Source organism: Gekko japonicus, unplaced genomic scaffold, assembly GCF_001447785.1.
Source record: "Gekko japonicus isolate JY-2015 unplaced genomic scaffold, Gekko_japonicus_V1.1 scaffold190, whole genome shotgun sequence".
Lineage (NCBI taxonomy): Eukaryota > Metazoa > Chordata > Lepidosauria > Squamata > Gekkonidae > Gekko > Gekko japonicus.
The window spans coordinates 1,504,708-1,528,307 of record NW_015160841.1 but is presented as its reverse complement, the minus strand read 5'-3'; the positions used below and the strand labels follow the sequence as shown (position 1 = coordinate 1,528,307).

The following is a 23,600-nucleotide window of genomic DNA, read 5'->3' as shown; positions in this document are numbered from 1 at the left end:
GAAAGAGTTAGAGAAATGAAGGGAAAGACATTAAAAGTTGTTGTTTTTTTAATTCTGCTACCAGACACTCAGCTGCTCCTTTGCAATATCTGGCTGTGCAAACTACGGAGCTGAGTAGACTAAAGAAAAAGGGAAACTGTAGACCACTGGAGATAACCTTATTAGGAGGCTGCATCCTGGCAGTGACTGTAGCTTGTCTTGATTGGTCTTGCCTTCCTCCAATGCTGGCTTGGCTGATGGATTTAGCAGGTTCTGAGAAGCAAGCGTTTCCCTCAGCCTCCTAGTAAACTTTGTAGAAAGGCCCAGCCAGCGGTCAGAACAAGTCCTGTTTACTGTGCTCTGCCTTCTGTGCTGCTCTAATGGCCACAGTGCAGAGCTGCATTGGAATAAAAGTAAATGTGTTCCATGACTGCAGCATGACACTGGCTTTAGGGGCCCTCCAGTGGGCCCTGGGATTTGCCCCCACCTTGGTGGGATTATCCTCACTTAAACCAATTCCAGGCTATGTGTCTGCATTGCCTGGGGAGTCCTGTAACGTGCTCTGTTGTTGAACATGCCATTATTATATAGGGTGGAGCTGGACATAGCAGAATTCCCCTTGACCTCTCGCCAGTAAAGGCCAGAGGTCTCTGTGAACTGTGACCCCCAGCTGCCGACCAGTGTGATGCCATAAGATTAGCCATGTACCTGTGGGGATCTGTTCCAGGGGGTTCCTTGAGAATGTTAAATTTATAGTTTACCTTTCAACCCAAGTTCAGCCTTCAGCATGGCTTACAAATGCAAGATGATGATCTCTTCCTGGGGGATGTTGGGCAGGGATCGTATGAAAATGTGACCATCCGCACATTGGACCAGCCTGAAACTAGGCATCTACTAAGTCAGAGGGCTGAAATGGAGCACAATGCTGAGGGGAGGAATAAGAACATAAGAGAAGCTGTGTTGGATCAGGCCAGTGGCCCATCCAGTCCAACACTCTGTGCCACATAGTAGCCAAAACCCAGATGCCATCAGGAGGTCCACCAGCAGGGCCAGAATGCCTAAATATGTAATCATAGCATATTCACATACCCATGTTCATGTCTTTCCATATGTATATAGATCAGGGATTGCATCATGTAGGCAGAAAACCACTTATTTCCCAAAGAATTCTAGTCATTCAGAGTGAACATAAACAGAAGTAGTTTCTCTGAATTTATGCACAAACTGAATAACACAGGTGACAGCTGGAATATTTCTACTCACCCCATCTTTAGAGTTTCAAATTGAAGATTACTGTAATACATGCATAGATTAGTAATTCACCAGTGTATGTCTTCCACTTAGTAGTTGGTCTTTGCTTTTTATCTGCTTTCGTTAGTCTAACGCACATTACCAAGCTTCCATCTTCGCTGGCATCGCTGAAAATAGGGATAGGCGCAAACCTAAAAAGAGCAATGTTTGGTTTGGGGATCGAGGTAGCCTACAAACCGAACCCTGAACTGACCCAAATGGGCCCTACCTGAACTGAACCAGTCTGGCAAGTTCGGTTCCCTCTTTCTCCTGGTTGTGGCTTGCCACAGCTGGGAGAAAGGGGACAGGGACCGCCCAGGAAGGGAGTTCCCTTCCACCTGGCCGTGGCTCACCAGGGCCAGGAGAAAGGTAGGGGGATTGCCCAGGAAAGGACTTCCTTTTCCCCCTTTCTCCTGGCCATGGCTTGCTGTAGCCAGGACAAAGGGAACAGGCATCACCCAGGAAGGGTTAAATGGCTGCCAGCCATTTAACCATTTGGTTTTGCACCCCCCTGCTTTGAAGGGAGGGGAGCAAAACTGAAGGATTAAATCGCAGCAATTTAAACCTAAAACGGAGTGGGTCCGCTACTGAGTGAGTCCACTGCTAAGCGGTTAGGTTTAAAAGGCTGGCCTTGAACAGCCAAGCCTGCCAAAAGTCTGGTAAATGTTCAGGGAAGGTACTTTCCCTGAACATTGGTTCCCGAGCTCCGAACTGGCCCAAGTTCATGGTTAATTTTGGCTCATGAGCTGGTTCGTGCCCATCCCTAATTAAAAACCCAATCAATTTACTGTGTAGCATCTTTCATATCAGTATATGGAATGACTATCAATGCACAACTCATTCAAGGTTGAATGGAAGGGAAGACTATCTTGTAACTGGATTTCCCAGAAATTCTTAGCACGATCTCTCTTCAGTAACTCTTTATTCACACTAGACTGTGACATGCCATGCAGTGACAGGCTCAGGTACAATCTGTGTTTTGTAATTGGTTCAGAGGTTATAGTTACAGTGGGCTATATTCAGCTGACTCCAGCTAACTGCAGAATAGAAGTTTTCCACTGCTCCTAGGTTCAGGAGGCAATGCCTTCCTCCCCAGAAGAGTTTTGGCCATGATGTGGTGATCTGCCCTAGGAGGAAGGATTCAGTGAGAGCCAGTGTGGTGTAGTGGTTAAGAGTGATGGACTTTAATATGGAGAACCGGGTTTGATTTCCCCACTCCTCCACATGCAGCCAGGTGGGTGACCTTGGGCCAGTCACAGTTCTCTCAGAGCTCTCTCAGCCCCACCTACCTCACAGGGTGTCTCTTGTGGGAAGGGAAGGAGGTTATAAGCTGCTCTCAGACTCCAAGTGAAGGGAGGGGTATAAATCCAACTCGTCATCATCTTTGTCTGCATTAATACTTAAAGGATCAGAATCAACAAAACAAAAAGTGCTCTTGTTCTTTTTTTTTTTTAGGTGACCTAAACACAGAGGAGAAGGGAAGGACAAGGAAAGAGCTGGTGTTTGTTGAGAGCCAGGTCTAGATGACTGGGGATGGGGGGTCATGGGAAAGGATGCAGACTACTTAAACTATGCTGTGGTAATGAATAATCTTTATCTGCAAAAACTACCCAGCAGCACTTCCCCCTATGCAATGAATGTCTTGTTGAAATCTGTACTCTAGGCTGAGTTATACACCCCACAGTGATGAGTGAGATTGCCACGTTTTTTTTGCTGCGCAAGCATCAATTTGAGATAGGCATCTTGTCTTGGTTTAAACAGGTATTGTTACCAAAAGTGGTAGGTGTGGATAGGGGAGTGGGGCAGGTTTGTGGGCAACTACTTGCAAGTAGGACCAGTCCCTACTGTGGATATGAAGTTAGGTTTTTCATTTGCTTGGTGTGCTCTTCTGGGATGGGTATGAAAACTGAATTTTTTTTTTCTTTTGCACTGTGGTGGTGACTGTAAATTTGAGACAAATGGCGATCGCTGGTCACATTTGCTCTTATTGATTGTGTGGCACTAATAAAACTGCACAACCAGGAGGGTATGCATGGGGATGTTCCAGTTGGTTCCCCCCTCAGTCTTTACATATCCAACTTAGAAGGTAGTGATTAGTGAGTTTGTCATCCCTCCAGTTGCGGCTTTGCCTCGTGTGTGAGGTAGTGGCTAGGATGAGCCACCATAGGCAGTGTGCCCATGTGGCAGTTCTTTGCTGGACCCTCAGGAAGATGAATGGGCAAATGAGTTCTCCAGCACCTTTGCTTGGACAGTGAGTGGCAACGCCATTTCAAATTGGGAGTCTATGTTCGCTCATGTACCTGTATTTCTGTTCGCTTGTGGCACTGGCACCTTGTGCCTCTTCCCTCTGTGTGCGGGCACCAGGTACTCTCTTAGAACTATTCTTGATTCTATCCTATTCTGCTTCCCCCTACTCCAATTCTGTGTTTTATTACTGGGCCAATTTATGAGCCCGCATATGCGGGGAGGGCGGGGTATAAATTGAATTAAATAAATAAATATGTGGCGGACTGTAAATTTCATTTGGTTAAAATATTAAAAAAAGCTAGTCGCAGTCTTAAGTATTAAACTCAAACCCCCTGCACAACATCCTCAGAGGGATGGTTTGACCAGGAGTGCAGGACAGTTCAGAAACAGGTTAACTAGATTTCTCCGGCAGGCCCATTTCTCAAGCTGGCCTACGGACCAGCTAATATTAATGAGATCAGCATTGCTGAAACAAAAGAAGCAGGATTTCTCCAGATCCCTGTGGAAGGAGCTTGACCTTACAGCCCAAGTATTAAACTGCAAGAAAACAATTATTAGTTTTAAAAAAAAAATCAGAATGATTGATAAATGCTTATCTTGCTCCTTTTGTTTTGTTTTGCTTCTAACGGTGTTTCAGATTGGGCAGTTATCGATACCTGAGAAAGAGATCTGTAAGACGGTTGTACAAGAAAAGCCATTAGTGTAACGAAGGCTCATGGGTAATGGTACAATTCCCAAATTAAGTCCATCTGAGCAATAATGGCTTCCTTATTGCCCATGTATGTATGGGGTGGGCGTGCTTTGAAATATCTTCCCTGAGACTGAAATAGGATAATAACTACATTGCATTATAGTAATCACAGCTGCTAATTGAATTTCTGCACTTGCTAAGAACAACTTTTTCCCAAATGCAAAGCAGGAAACAGTGTAGCTGGTTATTAGAACAACTGATCCAATTTATTCTGTATAAGCAAAGTACCGTGAACAGAATAAGCTGTTCAGTGTTATGATGTCCTGTTAAACTTACTACATTAGAAGTTCTTTAAAATTTCAGCATGTGACAGGCTACTGAAAGATAGTGTTAGTGACTATCTCTGAACTAATAAATTGATAACTTAGAATACTTTTGTACTATATGGCGAGTTACTGTATGCATTATTTATTTATTACATTTATACCCCGCCCTCCCAGCCATGGCCGGCTCAGGGCGGCTTACAACAGCATAAAAACAACAATAAACAGTATAATAACAATAAAACCATATAACAATTACAATATTAAAAGGTGCTAACGATAATAATCCAAATACCATTATTAAACAGTTTGGCATTACATTTGGGATGGCACTCAAACTTCCATGCTGTCCTAGTGGTCGATCCCGATCTAATATTGTGCGGGTGGCTCAGGCTGCTTTAGGAATTACAGGGGACAGGGCATTCCCCCTCCGGGGCAGCTCCTAGTTGAACGCCTGGCGGAACAGCTCCGTCTTGCAGGCCCTGCGAAACTGCATAAGGTTTTAGGATCTCCTCCGGGAGCTCGTTCCACCAGACAGGAGCCGCCACCGAAAAAGCCCTGGCCCTGGTTCTCTTGATTATAAATGTGGCTTTTTGGTAAGGTCGAATTGAAATACCATTATTAATGTGGAAGGACTTTCTCCCCCTGGTGGGTATTCTGGCACAAATCTAACTTTTTTTGCTAGTAAATCAGAGGTTGTGGAAAGTTGTGTAGAATCTGCAAAGCACAGTTCACTCAAAAAGTAACTATGTAATTGTAGTGGAGTTATTCTTGCTCCATAATTAAGGAAGTGTACTAGCTTAAAACAAAACATTAACAATTTGGATCTAACAACTGAAGCAAGTTTAGACCTTCTGTGCAGCAAACACTTTGTTTACACTCGCCAAGAGATTAGAAGCACAAACTTTCTTTGGGGCATTTGTGCTTGTAGTCAGTTAATCAGATGCAAGTGTGCTGTGAAATTTGCGGTGAAACTGCTGGGAAGTCTCCAGAGCTATCAGAAGGCTAGCCTGTCTTATCAGTTTTACTAAACAGATACAGTGAACAGAAGCCAAAAGGGCTACTGTGAGAAGATTGTAGGTTCCTCCAGATAAAGAGTGAATACTTTGAAAAAGTTTTAGGACTAGTGAAGGAGCCCTGGCTCACTGGCAGACCATCTGCCTGGCATGCAGAAGGTCCCAGGTTCAATCCCCGGTATCCCCACTTATAAAAAAGGGATCAGGTAGGAGTTGATGTGAAAGACCTCATCCTGAGACCCTGGAGAGCCACTGTCGGTCTGAGTAGACAATACTGACTTTGATGGACCAAGGGTCCGATTCAGTGTAAGGCAGCTTCATGTGTAAGTGGTGCTTGAAATGTGAAGAGAAACAGATGGAAGCAATTCCCAGATCCTTCTGCTGGTTGACTGGGTTGGAGTAAGAACTTTTACAGCTGGAATTTGGCTTCATCCAGTTTGCTCTGCTGTTGGGAAATGTTTAGTACAAGTGGTGGTGATTAATTCTGGTAAATATGAAAAGACTCTCAAGTGTGATTCCTCAGTAATGTCTGATTCTTCTTACCGTAACATTAAAATTGAGGGGGCCGTGGAGGAGATACGGCACGAGAATTTGCTGACTAGAAACTTGGTACTCTGACAGGATGCCCCTGGTCCAGTTAAGCCCCATTGAAACCAATATCACAAGTTAGTCATAACTAATTCTAACCCGATGGAGGCATGCCTGTTATTCTCTGTGGTATCTGCCCTGTTCCAGGCATTCTGCTTCAGTCTGCTTAAAAAGTGTTAGGGAAGTAATTTCTATTGTCGTCTTCAGCAATAAAGGTCATCATTGATATATCTATTGTCGCTTAGTCTCCCCCCCCCCCCCAGTGCTGCAGAGGGGAGTTGGGTGAGTGGGATCCTGCCCTCAACCTGAACCTCCCGGACGTTCTCCCATTACCCTCTCAAAGCAAAGGGGAGGATGGGGGGAGTGTGTCAGATCGCTGTAAAAGGAAATGGGGGCAAGTTTCAGCTTTTGCATTGATCTGGACCATTTTTTTTAATCCCACCTTTCCTCCATGGAATCAGGGCCTCCTAGAGTTTCCTTTCCCCATGTTGTCCTCACAACAGGTCTGTGAAGTAGGTGGGTTGATGAGGGGGAGAGAGAGAGAGAGACTGGTTGAAGGTCGCCCAGTGAACCTACCTGAGGGACCGCCTTTCCCCGTATGTTCCCCCAAGAGCACTACGGTCAGGGGCCCAAAACTTGCTAGCCATCCCGGGCCCCAAGGACATCAAGCTAGCCGCTACTAGGACCAGGGCTTTCTCAGTGGTGGCTCCTACCTGGTGGAATGAGCTCCCAGGGGAGATCCGCAGGGCCTGCAAGACGGAGCTCTTCCGCCAGGCTTTTGAGTAGGAGCTGCCGCCCCTACTATACCACTACCGCCATGGGTTGGTTGAGGCCCTGAGGAAACATCTGAAACATCTGAATGGAAGAAGCCCTAAGCCGTGTACTTGGAACTCCAGACCGGCGAACCGTCATCTCTGGACTATGGAAGTCACTGAGCACCTTATTTTAAATTAGGATTTTAAGATGTATTATGTTTTAATCTATTATATATATTATGTTTTATTATGGCGAGGTCTGCCTTGCCTCTGTAAGCCGCCCTGAGCCCTTTGGGGAGGGCGGGGTATAAATATAAAAAATAAATAAATAAAAATTTCACAGCTCAGTGGAGATTTGAACCCCAGGTGTCCTCAGATCTGCACTAACCATTATACCTTACCGGTGTTCTGTTTTTACATGATCTTTGTTTTCTTCTTAAAGACCGGCAAGCTTTTAATGGGTATTTCACCAATAAGTGCATTTTTAGCCTGTCTGTCCACCCGGGAGCATACATGCTTCTCCGTCCTTTATTATAGCTCCATGTGAACCCTCTGATGTAGGTTAGGCTGAGCAAGGGTGGGCAGAAGGTGGAGAGGGACAGGTGGGTGAGATTCTCCCTCCCTAGCCTGATGGTGGTGGGGGAGGAACTGGAAGCCCAAACCACTACCATTTGAGCCAGGCCAGAGGGAGCGGCCGCGCTGTATCTGTCATTTGCAGGTTTGTCTCAAATGGAACGCTTAATGTTGCTGCTACTAATGTAAGGCACAGTGTGTGTGATGCCAGTCAGCTGTTTGTGTAAGATTTGGGAGGAACATCCTGAAAGCTTTTTAACCACATTTGAGAAGCGAGGAAACTTCTCTAACGCCACCAGGTGGATTCGTTTTAAATAGCGAAGGGGGAAAAGGTGAAGTTAAACCAGCTGGTTTACACTGAAATGTTTCATTTATCATTTAGAAAGAAATGTATATACGAATCGGTCGCCCTAGCCATGAAAGCGTACAGATTTGAAACTGAAATGAGCACTATATGACCTGAAAAGGTACATTGTGTTTTATACTGTGCAAGCATAGACATGCTCACTGTATTTGGTGGGACTTACTGATAGATAAATGTGTCTAGGACTGCAGCATTCAGGATTTTAATATATAACTATTTTAGGAAATATATCACTATAGCAGTTCTGAGCAATAGGCTGTGTTTCAGGGCTGTTGGCCCATTATGCAGAGGCAAATCCAGATTTGCCAATTTACTTCCCAGAATCTCCTCTCCCAGCTCACCCTGTTTCGCCTCCACCTTCCTCACTTTGCAACCCATTTAGGAGGTCCCCTGACCCAAGAACCCCTGCCTTTAGTAGCCATGCTTCTGCTTTTAAAAACGTGCAACTAGGAGGACCTGGAATTTGATCAGAGAATCTCTGATGCTTCATGGAACAAGCAAGAGTCTCCTGTTCAACATAAAAAAAGAGAGAGAGAGAGGGAACCGGGAGGCACTCATATTGCCCGAATCTGTTCTGAGAAATCCCTTGTCTTGCACTTTTTTTGGGGAAGGTTATTCTAGGCAGCAGAAATGGCTTACTGATTTAGTGTTTCCCCTCAGCTGCATCAATCTGGATTTTGCCCTGAACCATTTTCCACAGTGCCGTAATTGATTTTTTTTCCTGGGGGCTATTCAGAACAGTTGCAGTGAGGCCAAAGTGATCAGTAGCGTGCTTTCAGCATGCGGACTGAAGGGCATAAAACTGAAAGTGTTCTGTGCATGTCTCTGGATGTCACCTTTCTGGGTGGCTTTGCTTAGAGCAGGCAGTCATGCTCAAAAATTATGGGTGAGGATTAGATGCCTGAAGAGAACCCTGAAGTGCAAACAGCTGATTTTCTAGAATTTCTTTGTCTTTCTTCCTGTTCCACAGTTTTACTAGCCAATCTATCTAGAGTGACTACATTACATTGTACAGATTCCATCTGGGTCTTAAAGCCAGTAGGCTGTTTGACCAGAAAAAGACAGCAATATAACAAAAAAAGTTATTGCTATTCAAAATTCATTAAAACATAACAATGTTTAATTGCAGCAGATATATATTTACACACATCTGATGTTATGTTAAAATCAAAAGACAGCAATATAACAAAAAAGTTATTGTTGTTCAAAATTCATTAAAAACATAACAATGTTTAATTGCAGCAGAGATATATTTACACACCTGATGTTATGTTAAAATCCAGGTCTGCCAGCAGAGTCATAAAATGATAGAAGAGTGAACAGGCTTCTTGTTGAGATGAGGATCCAGAAATTTTCTTCTCAGATCTTAATAAATTACACAGAAAAAGAAGAAATGCTCAATAGTTGCTACCGAAGACCTGTCACAGATACAGACTCTAAACAGAGGTGTCGAACTCATTTGTTATAAGGGCCAGATCTGACATAAATGTCACTTTGTCGGGCCAGGCCATGTGTACCACAAAATGTAATGCCAGGTACGAGAGAGATCAACTTTATAAAGGACACATGTAAACCCAATTAATGATTTTTTTTAAGTCAAAATACAAACAAAAGCAATTGATTCCTAGCAGTGAAAGAAACTGATTTCCTGGGGAACCTACAAAACCACCAAAAAATGTATTTAATCATATGCAAGACTAGGTTTTTCCCCAAGGGATATCATAAAAGAGGGGCTATCTTACATTTCCATACAAATTAGTTACTTTTATATATAGCCCTTTTCCCCTTCGCACCTCCACTCGCTTCTGAGGCCGGGACATCTTTCCCCCCAGAGTGGCACATATAACACAGCCCAGTTGCCTCCCAATCCATGCACCAGCCCTCCTCCTCCTCCTCTCTCCCCCAGTCGTCCTCCTCTCTCCACCACTTGCCCCGTCTCTTTGTTGGCAAACCACGCTTCATGTGCTGGCTCTTGTCAGCCCTCCCCCCACGGCCTCTATTTGGAAAAACACAAAGCCATTTGGCTCCACCCCCCATGTAAGTGGCTTCACCAATCCTCGCTGAGCTGTGGTCAGAGGAGGCAAGAAGGAAACAAGCACCATGCCTCCTCTTTCTCTGCCTTTGCTGCCATTCCCCCCACACTGTTTTACCTGAGCCTCATAGTCCTGTACCCTAGCCATTTCCTTGCTATTTCTGGACAGCTTCAGCCTCACACCACTCACTGTGTGCACTCACTTTGCCCCCCCCCCCCAGCCTTCTGCCTTCTCTCTCTTGCATCAGTTGCTCATGGGCCGAATAAGAGCCCTGGGGCTGGTTTTGGGGCCCCGAGCCACATGTTTGACACCCCTGCTCTAGATCCCCTTTCTTGGCCTATAAATAGTCCATGTAAAGTACCATAATACTATAGAAATAGTATGGTAACTGGTATTGATTAAAGTATGAATAGCCAAAGTGCATGGGCGAACATAGCACCACTTCCCTTTCTGAAGAGATCTGTATCCAGCTACCAAAGTAGCCCAGCCTGAATAAAAGCCGATATTATTCAGTCCCCTCCGCTTCAAGGGATTTGGGAATATCAGTGTATACCAAGATTTTTCAGGCTTGGTATACACAAACCCAAAAAATACGGATTTTGTTTGTGTGTGTGTGTGCGTGTGTGCACATACCTAGTCAGCACCCTGCTGCAGCATTTTGGATGAGGTTAAGTTTCCAAGAGGTCTTTTAAAGTAGCCCATCTTTGGCTTAGTAGTGGACTCTAACTTTGACAAGATCAGAGCATGAAAAATCATGGCAAAGCCACTTCTTTCCAAAAATGATGGACACAACTGTGGGAACATCAATAAACAATTGATTAGAGCTTTATCTCTTAAGTTTGGATCTGAAAGCATTCCCTGCTGTAAACCTAGCCATTCAAGGGTAGTGCCACCCTGTCTAGGACAGCCTACCATTTATCTCCAAAACTGGACAACTTTTCACCAAGATGCACCTCAGTATTATCTAAACTGAGTGTCCATTAATTTTTATCCAGTCCATTACTTCCTCCTGATACCTGTTCAGCACAATATCTCTCCCAAATCCTTACCTGGCTTCATCACGGCCATGTATCCCATCAAACTCAGAGTGTCTTCCCTTAGCAACTTAGAGGTGATTATCCAACCACTACTTTATAAAAACCATCACTACAGAAACACAATGTGGCCAGTTATCACCCTGTCTCTAATTTGCCCTTTCTGGACAAAGTGATTGAGAGAGCAGTGGCAGACCAACTCCAGATCTTCTTGGATAACTCATCTGCTCTGAAACTGGGCTATGAGATGGAGATGGCACTGGTAACCTTAGTTGATGGCCTCCACCTGAATGTGGACAAATGCCCATGCCTCTTCATTGCCCCCTACTGGATTTATCGGCAGTCTTCAATACATTGGATCATGCTTTCTTTTTTAAAAAAAAAATACATTTGGAGACTGAAATAGCTTTCAGGGGGTGTGCTTTGAACTAGTTTAAATCATTTCTTATGGACCAGTTTCAAAGAGTTGCTACTGGAGACCAGTTGTCATCAGTGTGGGACTTGTCCTGTGGGATTCCAGAGGGAGCAGTCTTATCCTGTTAACCATTCAATGTTATTGTAAAGCCCTTAGGACAAATCATTCTCATAACTTTGGAATTGCGTGTCATCAGTATGCTAATGACACCCAGCTTTCTCTCTCTCTCTCTTTCTCTCTTTCTCCTTCTCCCCCTCCCCCCCCCCCCAAAAAAAAATCTCCTGGTGATGTGATAGAGGCCTCAGACCACTTGCCTAATGGCTGTGGTTAAATAGCTAAGAGAACAAACTGAAACTGGATCCTGATAAAGATGTAGGTCATGCCGACTGGGAAGGATTAGGGGCCTTGCAGGACATTGTACTTCCCACCTTTGCTAGAGTTCAGCTGACCCTTGATGACTCAGTTAAGAACATAAGGGTTATAATGGATCCAGCATTACTGCTGGAGAAGCAAGTTAATGTAACTGCAGAAAGTGTTTCCTTCCAAGTTTAAACCTGGAACATGGCCCCCTATTTTGCCTTGGCCAATCTAGCCACCTGGATCCGTGCCACGGTAACATCAAGGCTAGACTATTGCAATGCACTCTACATGGGTCTGCCCTTGAAGTCAACCAGGGGAGTCCATTTAGTACAGAATCCCCCAACTCAGTTAGTGTCAGGAGCTAGACAGGGCATGCACATTATACCCATCCTGCACTCACACTGTTGGCTGCCCATTAGCTTCCAGGTTCAATATGTCATGTATAAAGCCCTCCATAGCCTTGGACCCCCATATCTGCAGGATGACCTCTTCTATTTTCCACCAAAACAACTCACAGCCTTCTGCAGATGACACCCTGCCAATGGGCAACAACCACCTGTGCATGTGCTTTCTCTGTTGTCCCCCCCTCCCCCCGTGGAAAGGCCTGCCTGAGGAGGTCAGGAAGACTCCCACAATCCCGTAAAACAGAGCAGGAGAGTTTTTCTATAAAATTAATAAAGGGTGTTCTATAGCAGACTAGTTCAGGAAGGTGCTTTAGAAAGGGAAAGATTAGAGACTGTGGATTATACCACTACGTATAGGATGTATTATCAGGTAGCTGCACATACTATTCTGGTGTCATTTCATTGTTTTCTACTGATGTAAGATGATTTTTCTTCATTATCTCCACATTCTGTATCATGTTTAAAATGCTGTGCTCCTTCAGATTTTGGTAATCTGGCTCCTGGAGCCAGTTTGGTGTAGTGATTAAGTGCATGGACTCTAATCTGGGAGAACTGGGTTTGATTCCCCACTCCTCCACTCGCAGCTGCTGGATGACCTTGGGCAAGCCATAGTTCTGTCAGAGCTGTCCTTGAAATGGCAGTTTCTTCAGAGCTCTCTCAGCCCTGCCTCCCTCACAGGGTGTCTGTTGTGGGGAGGGGAAGGGAAAGGAGTTTGTAAGCCACTCTGAGACTCTGAGGGAAGGGCAGGGTATAAATCCATGTACATTGCTCATTCAGTTTTTCCTCATTGATTGTATTGATCCACACTGTGCTTATTAGATGTCTCTTTATATGGACTGTTCTCAGTTTACATTGTGTACTCTAATTTGAAACTAGGTGAGAAATGTGGATTGTAAATACAGCAAATAAATATACTAGATAGCATAATGGGTTTAAAAAAACAAAACTCCATGGAGCCCCCATAGTGTAATTTCAGGCAACAGAGCTATGACTTCCTAGCGCCACTTTTGGAATTTGTAGACAGAATCAGAACCACTGGAGTGCAGTATCATCCCCCCCCCCTCCAATTCCTACTCCAGATAGATTGTCCCGAAGAATGCTGCGGGCCGACAGCCTCAGAAGTATCAACAAGATAGCACTCCCCCCCCCTTCCTCTCTGACAAGGGTGGCTTTTCAGAATGACCAAGGCAGTTTCAGTACCAAACGCGGGCCTAGCAGGGCTGCACTGAAACACGTTTGGGTAAGCAGCTTCCTCTGTAACCATCTGTTGTTGTTGTCTCTCCACTACCCACTCCAGTATCTTACCCAAGAAAAGGGGATATTTGCAACCAGCCAGTAGTTTGGCTAATCCTTTGGGTCTAGTTGGGGGGGGCCTCTTCGGAGCAGCCTAATGACTACCTCCTTCCTGTCAGCCAGGACTGCTGCTTCTCTGGGGCATTTGTAATCCAGACCCTGCTGGCTGCCTTCTCTGGCTAGATGTATGTGAATGAGCTTGTTACTATCAGACTGAAATTTCGTCGTCTCTGCGGTGTAAAGATTAGACGACATGCGCAAGAAATGTAACTGAGCCCTACAATAGCTCCCATTTAGAAATTTTTTTTGCCTGTTGGATACTGTCTTCAGTGTAGATTCAGATCAGTGGAGGAATGAACAAGACCAAAATCTACAGATCAGACTGGGGTTGTAAGCAGCCTTAGGTGCCCACACTATCTTGTCTTCTCTCATTCTCTGTTTTGGTATCATTCTGAGTGGCATTTGGGGCTGTTTCGGGGAGGGGGGAGAGCAAGAATATCATGCTCCAATGGATCCAAGCCCTAGAATGAAGCAGTTGAATTTGCACTTCATTTGCACAGCGAGGTGGCTTACAAAAGCAACAACGGATTCATATGCTGTTGAATAAAGTGATCTCAGTGTTATGGTGGCTTGTACTAGTTTATGTTGTCTATAACAGTAGCATTGATTTCAGATTTATGTATAGGAATAATAAGGATTTTATGGCAAACAGAACTAAGAAACCATTTATAAATAAGTCCCTTTACACTGTGTAAATTTGTTGAGCAGTGAGCAGTAGTCTTCTGGCAATTCGCACTAAAATCTGTCAGGCAATTTACTGTTCTGTTGCAAACAATTGGTCAAGAAGAATGTGAGCTATGCTGCCTTTCTGCACCCAAACCCAAACATCTCCTTTTAGAATAAGTTGTTTCATGCAAACATAATTAGAAAAACCTTGTTGATTCATTTTGCTATATTGAGATCTAGCATAATAAGATTACCTTTTCCCTCTCACATTCAGACCCTTACTTGATCAAGTTGGAGTTTATGGGGCAATTGTTTTTTTGCCAAGGTCTTTGTATTCTGATGCTTTAAGCATGTCCTTCAGTTGGAGATTGGCATACTGCAGTTAGCTGTCAAAACATTCCATCATTAGCTTGTGTCCCACTGCTACTGGATGGCATGGCAGTTGGAAATTGACACCTGTACAAGGAGGGGTGAAAGCTCTGCCACTAACATGGCAAGCAAGCAGTTGCCATCTGCTCCATGTGAGCTAGGTGGTGGCAGTGCAGTGGACCAGGAAGTGTGAGCCACTGTCACCTAAGTCAGGCAGAGATGGTGGCACTACAAGTGTGTGGGCTGACTAGTTGGTAGGCAAGTGGCTGGCCAAACAAGCTGGTGAGGGAATGGGGCACCCCTCCCACAAGACTCTTACAGATCCCTGCTTCTGAGGTTTAATATTGTAACCCCAACATAAGAGAATGCCGCGGCCAGGCTACTGATGTGTCTCCCTAGATGGGAGCACATCTGGCCTGTGCTGAAGGTGCTGCACTGGCTGCCAATAGCATACCGGATTCGCTTCAAAGTGCTGGTACTTAACTTTAAAGCCCTATATGGCCAGGGTCCAACATACCTGAGGGACCGCCTTTCCCCGTATATACCCCAGACAGCACTACGGTCTGGGGTGCAACATCGGTTGGTTATTCCAGGCCCCAGGGAGGCCAGGCTTGCGGCTACTAGAGCCAGGGCCTTCTCAGTGGCAGCTCCTTACTGGTGGAATGAGCTCCCAGAGGAGATCAGGGCCCTGCGAGATCTTGTGCAGTTCCGCAGGGCCTGCAAGTCGGAGCTCTTCCACCAGGCCTTCAACTAGGAGCCGCCCACATTACCATCACATTACCATCAACGACCACTATTAATATCTGTGGGGGAGGCTGGCTGCAGTGAAATCGAGCCAAACCACCTAGGAGAATATAATCACCTGAGCCTGCATGACACATCATCACGCCATCTTGGTTGCTAATTACTGAGTGCACTTTATTCAGCAATTGCCGATTGTTTAAATGTTTTAACAGTGTTCAATGTTAAGTTTTAAATGTTTTAACTGTATATGAATCTTGGCACATTGTGTCAGACAATGTGAGCCGCCCTGAGCCCGCTTGTGGGGAGGACAGGTTATAAATAAATAAATAAGGTTTTACATAGCAGCGGTTTTCAAAATTATCCTTAGGCTTGTGTATTCCTCCTTCCATGTATAAGACCTTCAATGTTAATTTGGGGACCAAGATAAGTTATTTCATGCAATAAGTTGTAAAATGTGCATGATGTCGCAGTGTGAACCAGACCAGTCTGCCTGTGATTACTCGTGAAGACGCAACTTGTGGTCCATTATGGTGATTCTGAGACTGGAGAGTAGGAAGTAGTCTCATTTTACGTTGTGTTTTGTACTCATGTAAAGCATGTAACACTCTGTTTACAATATTGGCCCCAGTATATATTGTAAGTCAGTAAACCTTTATGAATCTTTTCAACTCTAGTAACATACATTTACTTTGTCCTTCTTTCATAGGTGAGTCTGGATTGGGGAAATCAACACTAATCAACTCGTTATTCCTGACAGACTTGTATTCTCCAGAGTATCCAGGACCTTCACATAGAATTAAAAAGACCGTACAGGTATGCATGGGAAAATGTCATTTGGATTATGCTGATCTCCAAATTGGGAAGTGCCATCACAAAATTAGCATCCTGTCTGATTCTCATATGCAGTCGTAGGCATCTGCTGCTGTCATGGAAATGCCTGTTACAGATGAAAAGTGAATGTGCTGTTGAGTAATCTGTGGTTCTTGATTACTTGGCTGCTCCATCTCATGGTGGGAACCTGTGGCTTTTAAAATAACTCTCTGGTTAGACAGAGCTTGTCATCATTTTTCTTTTCCAAGCCATTTCAGTCTGGTAAGTGGAATTTCAGTGATGCTACTACTTATGGCTGTGTGATCCAGCAGCAGGCACCTAGAATGGAACCTTTTGAGAGAGAGACAGACAGACAGACAGACAGACAGACAGACAGACAGACAGGCATGAGTCCTCTGTGTGATGTTTTGCAGTGATGCTTTGGCAGTGCTTAGTCTGATGTGCAGATAGTTGCAAAATAAGGACTGTTGAATGAATTCCTGCAAAATGTTTTGTGCGTTTCATAGTATCGATTGGTTCAAAGCCATAGATGGAGAGCAGAATGGTTGCCATAATCCAGACAGTTTATCTGTAGTAGTAATTTTACATCTGGGAAGACGGTAGAGCAATGATAACTGATACCCGAGGAATATCTTTTACACTTAGCGGCAATATTGTGCTTCAGTTTCTAGTGTGTGTTGCCACACTGGAAACACAATCACAGTGTTGCTACTGATGCAGTTTTGCTCATTATTTTAAAATGCAGTGGATTACTACATGATACTGGTATTTGATACCTTTGCATTCTCCTGAAGAGGTAGATTGCTGTAACTGGAAGAGAGAACATTTTTCCTTCTCTATTTACCTTGGACCATCTGACAGTTCTATTTCACTTTCCTGTTTAGCTTGTATCCCTCTTCCTTGCTAAAATCATTCAGTTCAGTGATGGGCAAGAAGATAGCAACAAGAAAAATATGAACTTCACAGCTTTAGCTGGGTTTGTTGAAAACCGGCTCTATTTCAGTTAGTTCAAAATAAAATATTTTAAAATAAAATTCTTGCCAGACCTTCATGATGAGTTTTGAAGCAGAGTCAGTTGATCTCTGGAAACCACAAATAATATAGATGCTTTTAAGGGTTCCTCCAACAGGGATAAAGGCAGCTTGGGAGTGGCAGCTTTTGGCTGGAAAATGGAGTGGGGAGAGGTCAAAAATCCCATCTTCCCTTATGTGGGTCTCGCCTTTGAAATTGCAGCAGCTGCGTTTGGTAAAGAAGATATTTTAAAAGGATTGCAAACTGCATGTTGTTTTTCCACTCTTAGTTTGGCTGCCCTTTAATATCCTGGGAATTAGGTGGAGGTCTTGGAATACAAAACACTTCAAGAACTTGAATTTGAAAGTACTTTTAAAGCATTATTTCAAGTTGAGGCAGGTCACATGCAGACATCTTTATAACTTCATTGGGTTTGCGTTCTTATGGGTTTTAAGGTGATTTGAATTCTTGAGTTTTGTGTGGAATTGCTTTCATAGAAGGGAATTCAGCAGCATCCTCAGTGTAAACCCGTGTCTTTTGAAATAGCCATTTGAATTCTTTTAATGGATCACCAGAGAATGTGCTGTGCATTAGGAAATGAGTGAACAGGCAAGGAAACTCTGATTTCCTAGAATATGGCATAATACTGTATGACCTCTCTAACAGCAGTGCATGAGAAAATAACCATTTGGAATAGATTTGTTAAGGAAAGTTTTAAATTCCACGATTGGAGCAAAGTTATTTTCCTTGAATCCCTTAGGAGTACATCTAAAACTAGATGGGATTCATTTGGATTCTTAACAGAGATTGACACTGGTTTATAGTTGTTTTCTGGATCTCTTCCAGATGGTGCTGCTTTCTGAGAATTTGACCATGTATGGATACACAGATTCTTTAAAGTTAATAAAGAAAAACACCCCAAACAGAACAGCAGTTGCAGGAATGTTCTTGGTGATCTCTAGTTTGAACTTTGTACTGGGCATTGCACTAAGCTAATCACTGAGCATGTTAGAAGGACAAGGAGAACATTATTATTTCTGACACTTAAAAGTACTGGTGGTACAAAGGAATGCTTCAGATTGCTCCGTCTAAGGAAGGCTGCAGTTTTTAAAGCTAGCTTTATCTCTGTCTGGGGAAATGTGCATGTCATCGCTATTTGCCCTTCACATACTTTGAAACCTGGATGGATATTCAGGCCACCATATGGCCCATCAGAAGTGTGCTTAAGGCAGTGATGCCAGTGAGCTGGATCCAACCAGCTTCTCTGCTTTTGAGAATGGAAGGAGGCGGCCTCTCAGACTACTCAAGAAGTCTGCCCTGAGAATCAAAGGGATCTGCATGTAAAAAAGCTGCATGGGCTGAGACCTGTAATATGGAGGGGAATTGGGTGGTGCTGAGTGGAAAAGCTGGCTGGATCCAACTCATCGCGCTTAAGGCTACTTTGTGTGATGTTGGATTGTTGCATACTGTAATGCATTAATTGGTCCTTAAAACTGAACTTGGAAAGGACCCTTGGTTGTTAATGTTGACTAATTGGTATAGCTTCTTGCTTCCTTTCTGTGTAGAAAATAACCTTTTTGCATTTGTCTGAAAATTAGCTTGACTCCCTTCTTTATGATTTAATCATTTGTAAGGACCTTCAGAATGGTCAAGGGAATGAATTGAGTGCTAGGAGGAATGGACTTGATCATAAAATTGAGAAATACCTTTCCAGGATGAGTAGGAAAGTTGGCATAATCTGTAATATCGAAGTTAGCCTGGGAATAGAGGGAACACAGTACAGTTGGCAGAAAATTTACTCATCCTGTTTTCTGTCTAGCAACTAGGAAGGCCAGATCATAATATTTATGTGGAACTTTGATTTGGCTGTCTTGCTTTTGAGTAATAGTCTAGGAAACATGTTGAATGTTCAAGGGATATGGTGGGAATGATTTTGAACTGTCTTGCTTTTGAGTAATAGTCTAGGAAGCATGTTGAATGTTGGTGGGAATGATTTTGAGAAACTGCTCGTGGGCAAGTGAGATGAAGATGTGGTTATGTTCCCAGATCATTCAAGTTGTATATGTAGCATACTGAAATCAGTGGAATCGCTCATGTTGATGTTCCTGAACAGTTTGGTAGACCCAAATAATAACCTTGCATTGTGTTAGAAGATGCTATTTTACATAGGAATCCTGTGCAGATTTATTTTGGTGTAAGCCCATTGATTTAGAATGGATTAGCTGTGCAGTAGTATTGCCCTGGATGCCAAGAGATAAATGTGCTTATGTCAACTAGTGTACACGCCAGAAAAAAGTTAACAAAGCCCTGCTACATGCATACATGCCCATTCTGGAACATACATCAAATTGCTGTCTTGTCCTCTGTGAGAGAACCTTTATTTAATTTCCCCCCCGAACACCTTAAGCTTGATTCTTCTTTTTCTGTACAAGTTAAGGACATTTTGTTTGTTTGGTTTCCTGTGAGAATGAAGGAGAAGCAGACTCTAAGGAGGGCTGTATGGTATAAATTTAGTCTGATAGATTTGAAAATAAGACAACTTCCGTTTTGGTTTACAGTAAGAGGTATCCAGTGAAACTGTTACGTTTCTGTCTAAATGTTAAGCCTGTCTCTGATATTAAACTGACAGCTGCTGTTTACAAAGCTTTCAGGGCTGTTTCAGTTTTACTACTCAGAGCATTAAAAAGGAAGACATGCACTTAACCCCATACTTCGTAAAACACAAACATGAAATTCCGCAGCAAGACAGTCTGAATGAACCTGTATGAACGATGCAAGTTAAGCAGAATTGCATGATTCTGGTTGTGCAGGTCTTAGCCAAGAGCTGTGCAAGCCACACCCCTGGAAATCTTGTTCAGCTACCCCTCTGGTTTCTTTCAGCAGGTATTGCCCACACATTCAAGCATACATTAGTGAATACTGGAGCTGCCATAAAAGCTGAATTCTGCACCCAGTGCCGTGTTTTTGTGGGATTTTCTGTGCTCCTGAATAAACATGCAATTCTAACCACACCAATTCTTAGTCATTTACATCGTTTGTTTCCCACCTTTATGAAGAATGCTCAAGGCAGAGATTCATGTTTGCTCTCCTTATTGCTGGGGCTGCCATACCATTAAAATCACACAAAACATAAAGCTGTTTCTTTCCCTGAAAAAACAAAGTTTCCGACTTGTATAGCAGCGAAGATAAATATGAAACACTGCAAGTAGTGAATGGCTCAGGAAATTTTGGAAGCTCATGATTGGGTGGTGAGCAGGATTTCCACGCATCTGGTGCTGAGGTAGTCCTTTCCTGCTCAGGTCTTTGCTTCTTGTGATAACTTGCAGAAGTAAGTAGAAAGAGAACATTGGATAGACTGTTTTAAGAACATTGGGGGGGGGGGGATCCAGCTATTTCCCTAGGAGCCTTCCTCTAGTTAAAGTAGCTCTTCACTTACATTGGAGGATGGTTTTGCTCGATGGTATATTGGGATAAAAGGAAAATGCACCCCACTAGATGCAAACACATTCAGTACCACTGGAAAAATAAAGCCCTGAAATTCTTCCGTTTCAGGGTGTGGTGCCATATTGCTTCTGTTCTTTAAGTAAAGAAATGCTTCTTCATATTCAAGCATGAGAAATATCTTATCTCCTTGAATTTTTCAGGTTGAGCAGTCAAAGGTTCTAATTAAAGAAGGGGGTGTTCAGCTGCTACTAACAATAGTTGACACACCAGGATTTGGTGATGCGGTGGATAATAGCAATTGGTAAGTAATTTCTAGTATTGTGGCCACTAAAATAATGGGGCATGTTCAGATTTCTTTTGAAGTGAGGCTGGCTTCTGCACTGTTTGTTTTTGTCACGCTATTTTATTGACCAAACATTTCACTTAAAACTATTAAAATTTAGTTTCTCTTTGACTAGCTTTGAAATTAATGTTGTCTGGCTGCCAAGGAGATGACTCTAATTATATCCACTTTGGGAACACCACAGAGCTCCTAACATCCTGTGCAGCGTGTTTTCTCTGGCTACTGTGTTTAAAATGTTTATTTTAATACGATTACAGTACTCAGTTGTCTTAAAGCGACATTTAGTGAAAGCAGTCTCCCTTATGATTGTATATTAGCTGTTTGTTGTGATTGTAAGTTTTACTATCAGCCAGTTAATCATCTTAAATTTTTCAGAGAAGGTCATATCTCTGAATTGTCCCTCCTCCTCCTCCTGTCCATCTTTCTTCCACATGCACCACTGCTTTTCTCCTTGCTACCATGGCCCCTACATGGCATAGTCATTACTTAATATTTCAGCCGCTATGCTTGTATTTCTAGCCAGAGGAATACAGCCCAGCCCCTCCTCTCCCTTCAGGCTTTAAAGGGCCAGTGCCTCTTTTAATCTGGGGCGGGAGAAGAGCAGTCTTACGCAATGCTGTTCATTCCTCTGGCTGGAAATCATAACAGTACCAGCTATAGTCATGAGAGGGGTACATTTTTGCTTGTGGTAAAGGTGACAGAAGCAGGGTAGAAGCCTCTGGAATGTGCAATGCATAACGGCATCTTTGGCAGCTTGCGCATTGTACCAACTTGCTACATTTACTCCTAGCTTGCTTGAACCAGTTGAATGCAGTTTTAATTTAGCTATCTACAGTTTTTTTAAAAGTGTGCATGAAATATAAAAAATACTCAAGTTAAAAGTGAAAATTAAATTAGTCCTACTACCCCCACTTGTGGGGTAGGGCGGGGTAAAAATCCCAGAATAAATAAATAAAATAACCCTGCTCATCTTGCTTGTGAACAATATATCAGCAGTGTTTGTATGCAGACTGTTTGACACTGTGCAGAATAACTTTGATGGAGTCGATGCTAAATATCAATATACTGGTCTTTAAAAGCATATTTACACATATTCTAGCTGGCAGCCTGTTATTGACTACATTGACAGTAAGTTTGAAGACTATCTCAATGCAGAATCCCGTGTGAACAGACGACAGATGCCAGACAACAGAGTGCAGTGTTGCTTATACTTCATTGCTCCTTCAGGACATGGGTCAGTAGCAAACATAACTTTTTTCCCCATCCACCTCTAGCCATTAACGCAAACATTCATAACCAGCTAATTCCAATTTGTTTCTGCATCAAGGTTGCAAACTGGGCCTGATTTCTTAAATAACACAATTTCTCATTTTAGAGTTTAGTGCCGTGCACTAAATTTGAGAATCGCCATTTTCTTGATGTTCTTGATAGGGTTACCATAGGTTTTCATGACCTCTAGAACACCTCAGATCAGTTATTCCAAGAGATTAATTCTCCTTTCATTAAAGTCAAGAACGCAGCGTAGGCGCTTCGGTTCATTATTAATGCCAGTGATTGAATTTCACAGTGCGCACAGGTCATTGGTTTACGGTTTCTTCTTCCTGCCCTTTGGGCTCGCTTCTGACTTAAAATTATGTTTGATTCTAGACCTTGAATATACTGAAGAATGAAACCTGGAGAGAAAATGTTGTCCCATCTAGCCCTGTATTAAGATTAGTCTGTGTGAAGTGTGTATTGAAGGGGCGGGGGAGATCTATTGTTGACGTTTGCTGTGTGGACAAAATATAGATGCCAGTTCTGTTAGGGGTTCACCGCCTAAACTATTAGATGTCCTCCTGACTACTTCTGCTCCCTCACACACGTATGCACCTTTATTTAAGGGTACCTGCTGTTTTTCATATTTACATATTGTAGGTCAAGCAAAACATACTTTTGAGGGTTGCTAAACTTTTTGCCAAAATAGTTGTTTAGTATGGTTGCTAAACTTTTTGCCAAAATAGTTGTTTTGTATGGTATTGTCAGGTCAATCAATCCCAGTCAATCACACTCAACGCAGGGTCTTCGGAAATACCAGTTTATTGAGAGAGAAAGTACTTGAAACACCATAAACTCTCGTGTCAGGAATGATGAGGGAGGCACAGGGTCCCAGGGAAATACCCCCTTCGAAGGAGAACCCTGACACCCCCAAGCCAATGAGCAAGCACAATTAACCATGGGCTAATACACAACCGTTAGGTTCCCACCTCAGTGAAAAGATAAGCACTAGTCTAGCAGAATGAGTGAGGGAGGGGGGTACAATCCGTTGCTTAACACCCTAACCCATGGCAAGGGAAGAAGTGCCTCTAGCTCCAAGGCCAGCTGCAAGATAAGCACTAGCCTAGCAGAATGAGTGGGGGAGGGGAGTACAATCTGTTGCATCAGCTGACAGGTACATGAGTACAAGTAGATGGGACCTATTTCATTCATTTTGGGTCCAGATTTCCATGTTTGAATCTCAGTATTGCTAGTATCACGCATTCATAAGTTTTGATAGTCTTAATTGTAACATTTGTAAGCAGGTATAATAGTTTCTATTCCTTAAATACACTAGAGGGGAAAGCTTAAATACTCTAGAGGGGGACAGAGAGCTGGCCTCCATTTGTGAACATATACCTAGGTCACAGTGCTTTCATTTCTCTGCCAGATCTAGATTTGTCTTGCAACTAGTCACCTATTTGTTAATAAGACTTACTGTTTCTCAGTTCTGAATTTTGTTATGGTGTTGTAG

General features: G+C 43.3%; 1 protein-coding gene across 2 annotated transcripts in view; it reads left to right on the top strand.

Moving 5' to 3' along the window:
• The window catches only part of SEPT7 (septin 7), a 53,525-nt gene that overhangs the window by 3,931 nt on the left and 25,994 nt on the right, over positions 1 to 23,600 (top strand). For both annotated transcript variants that reach the window (XM_015419255.1, XM_015419246.1), the window contains exons 2-4: positions 15,911 to 16,017; positions 20,691 to 20,791; positions 21,933 to 22,067. In XM_015419255.1, the coding sequence (XP_015274741.1) occupies positions 15,911 to 16,017; positions 20,691 to 20,791; positions 21,933 to 22,067 (343 nt within the window). The remainder of the gene's footprint in view (positions 1 to 15,910; positions 16,018 to 20,690; positions 20,792 to 21,932; positions 22,068 to 23,600) is intronic.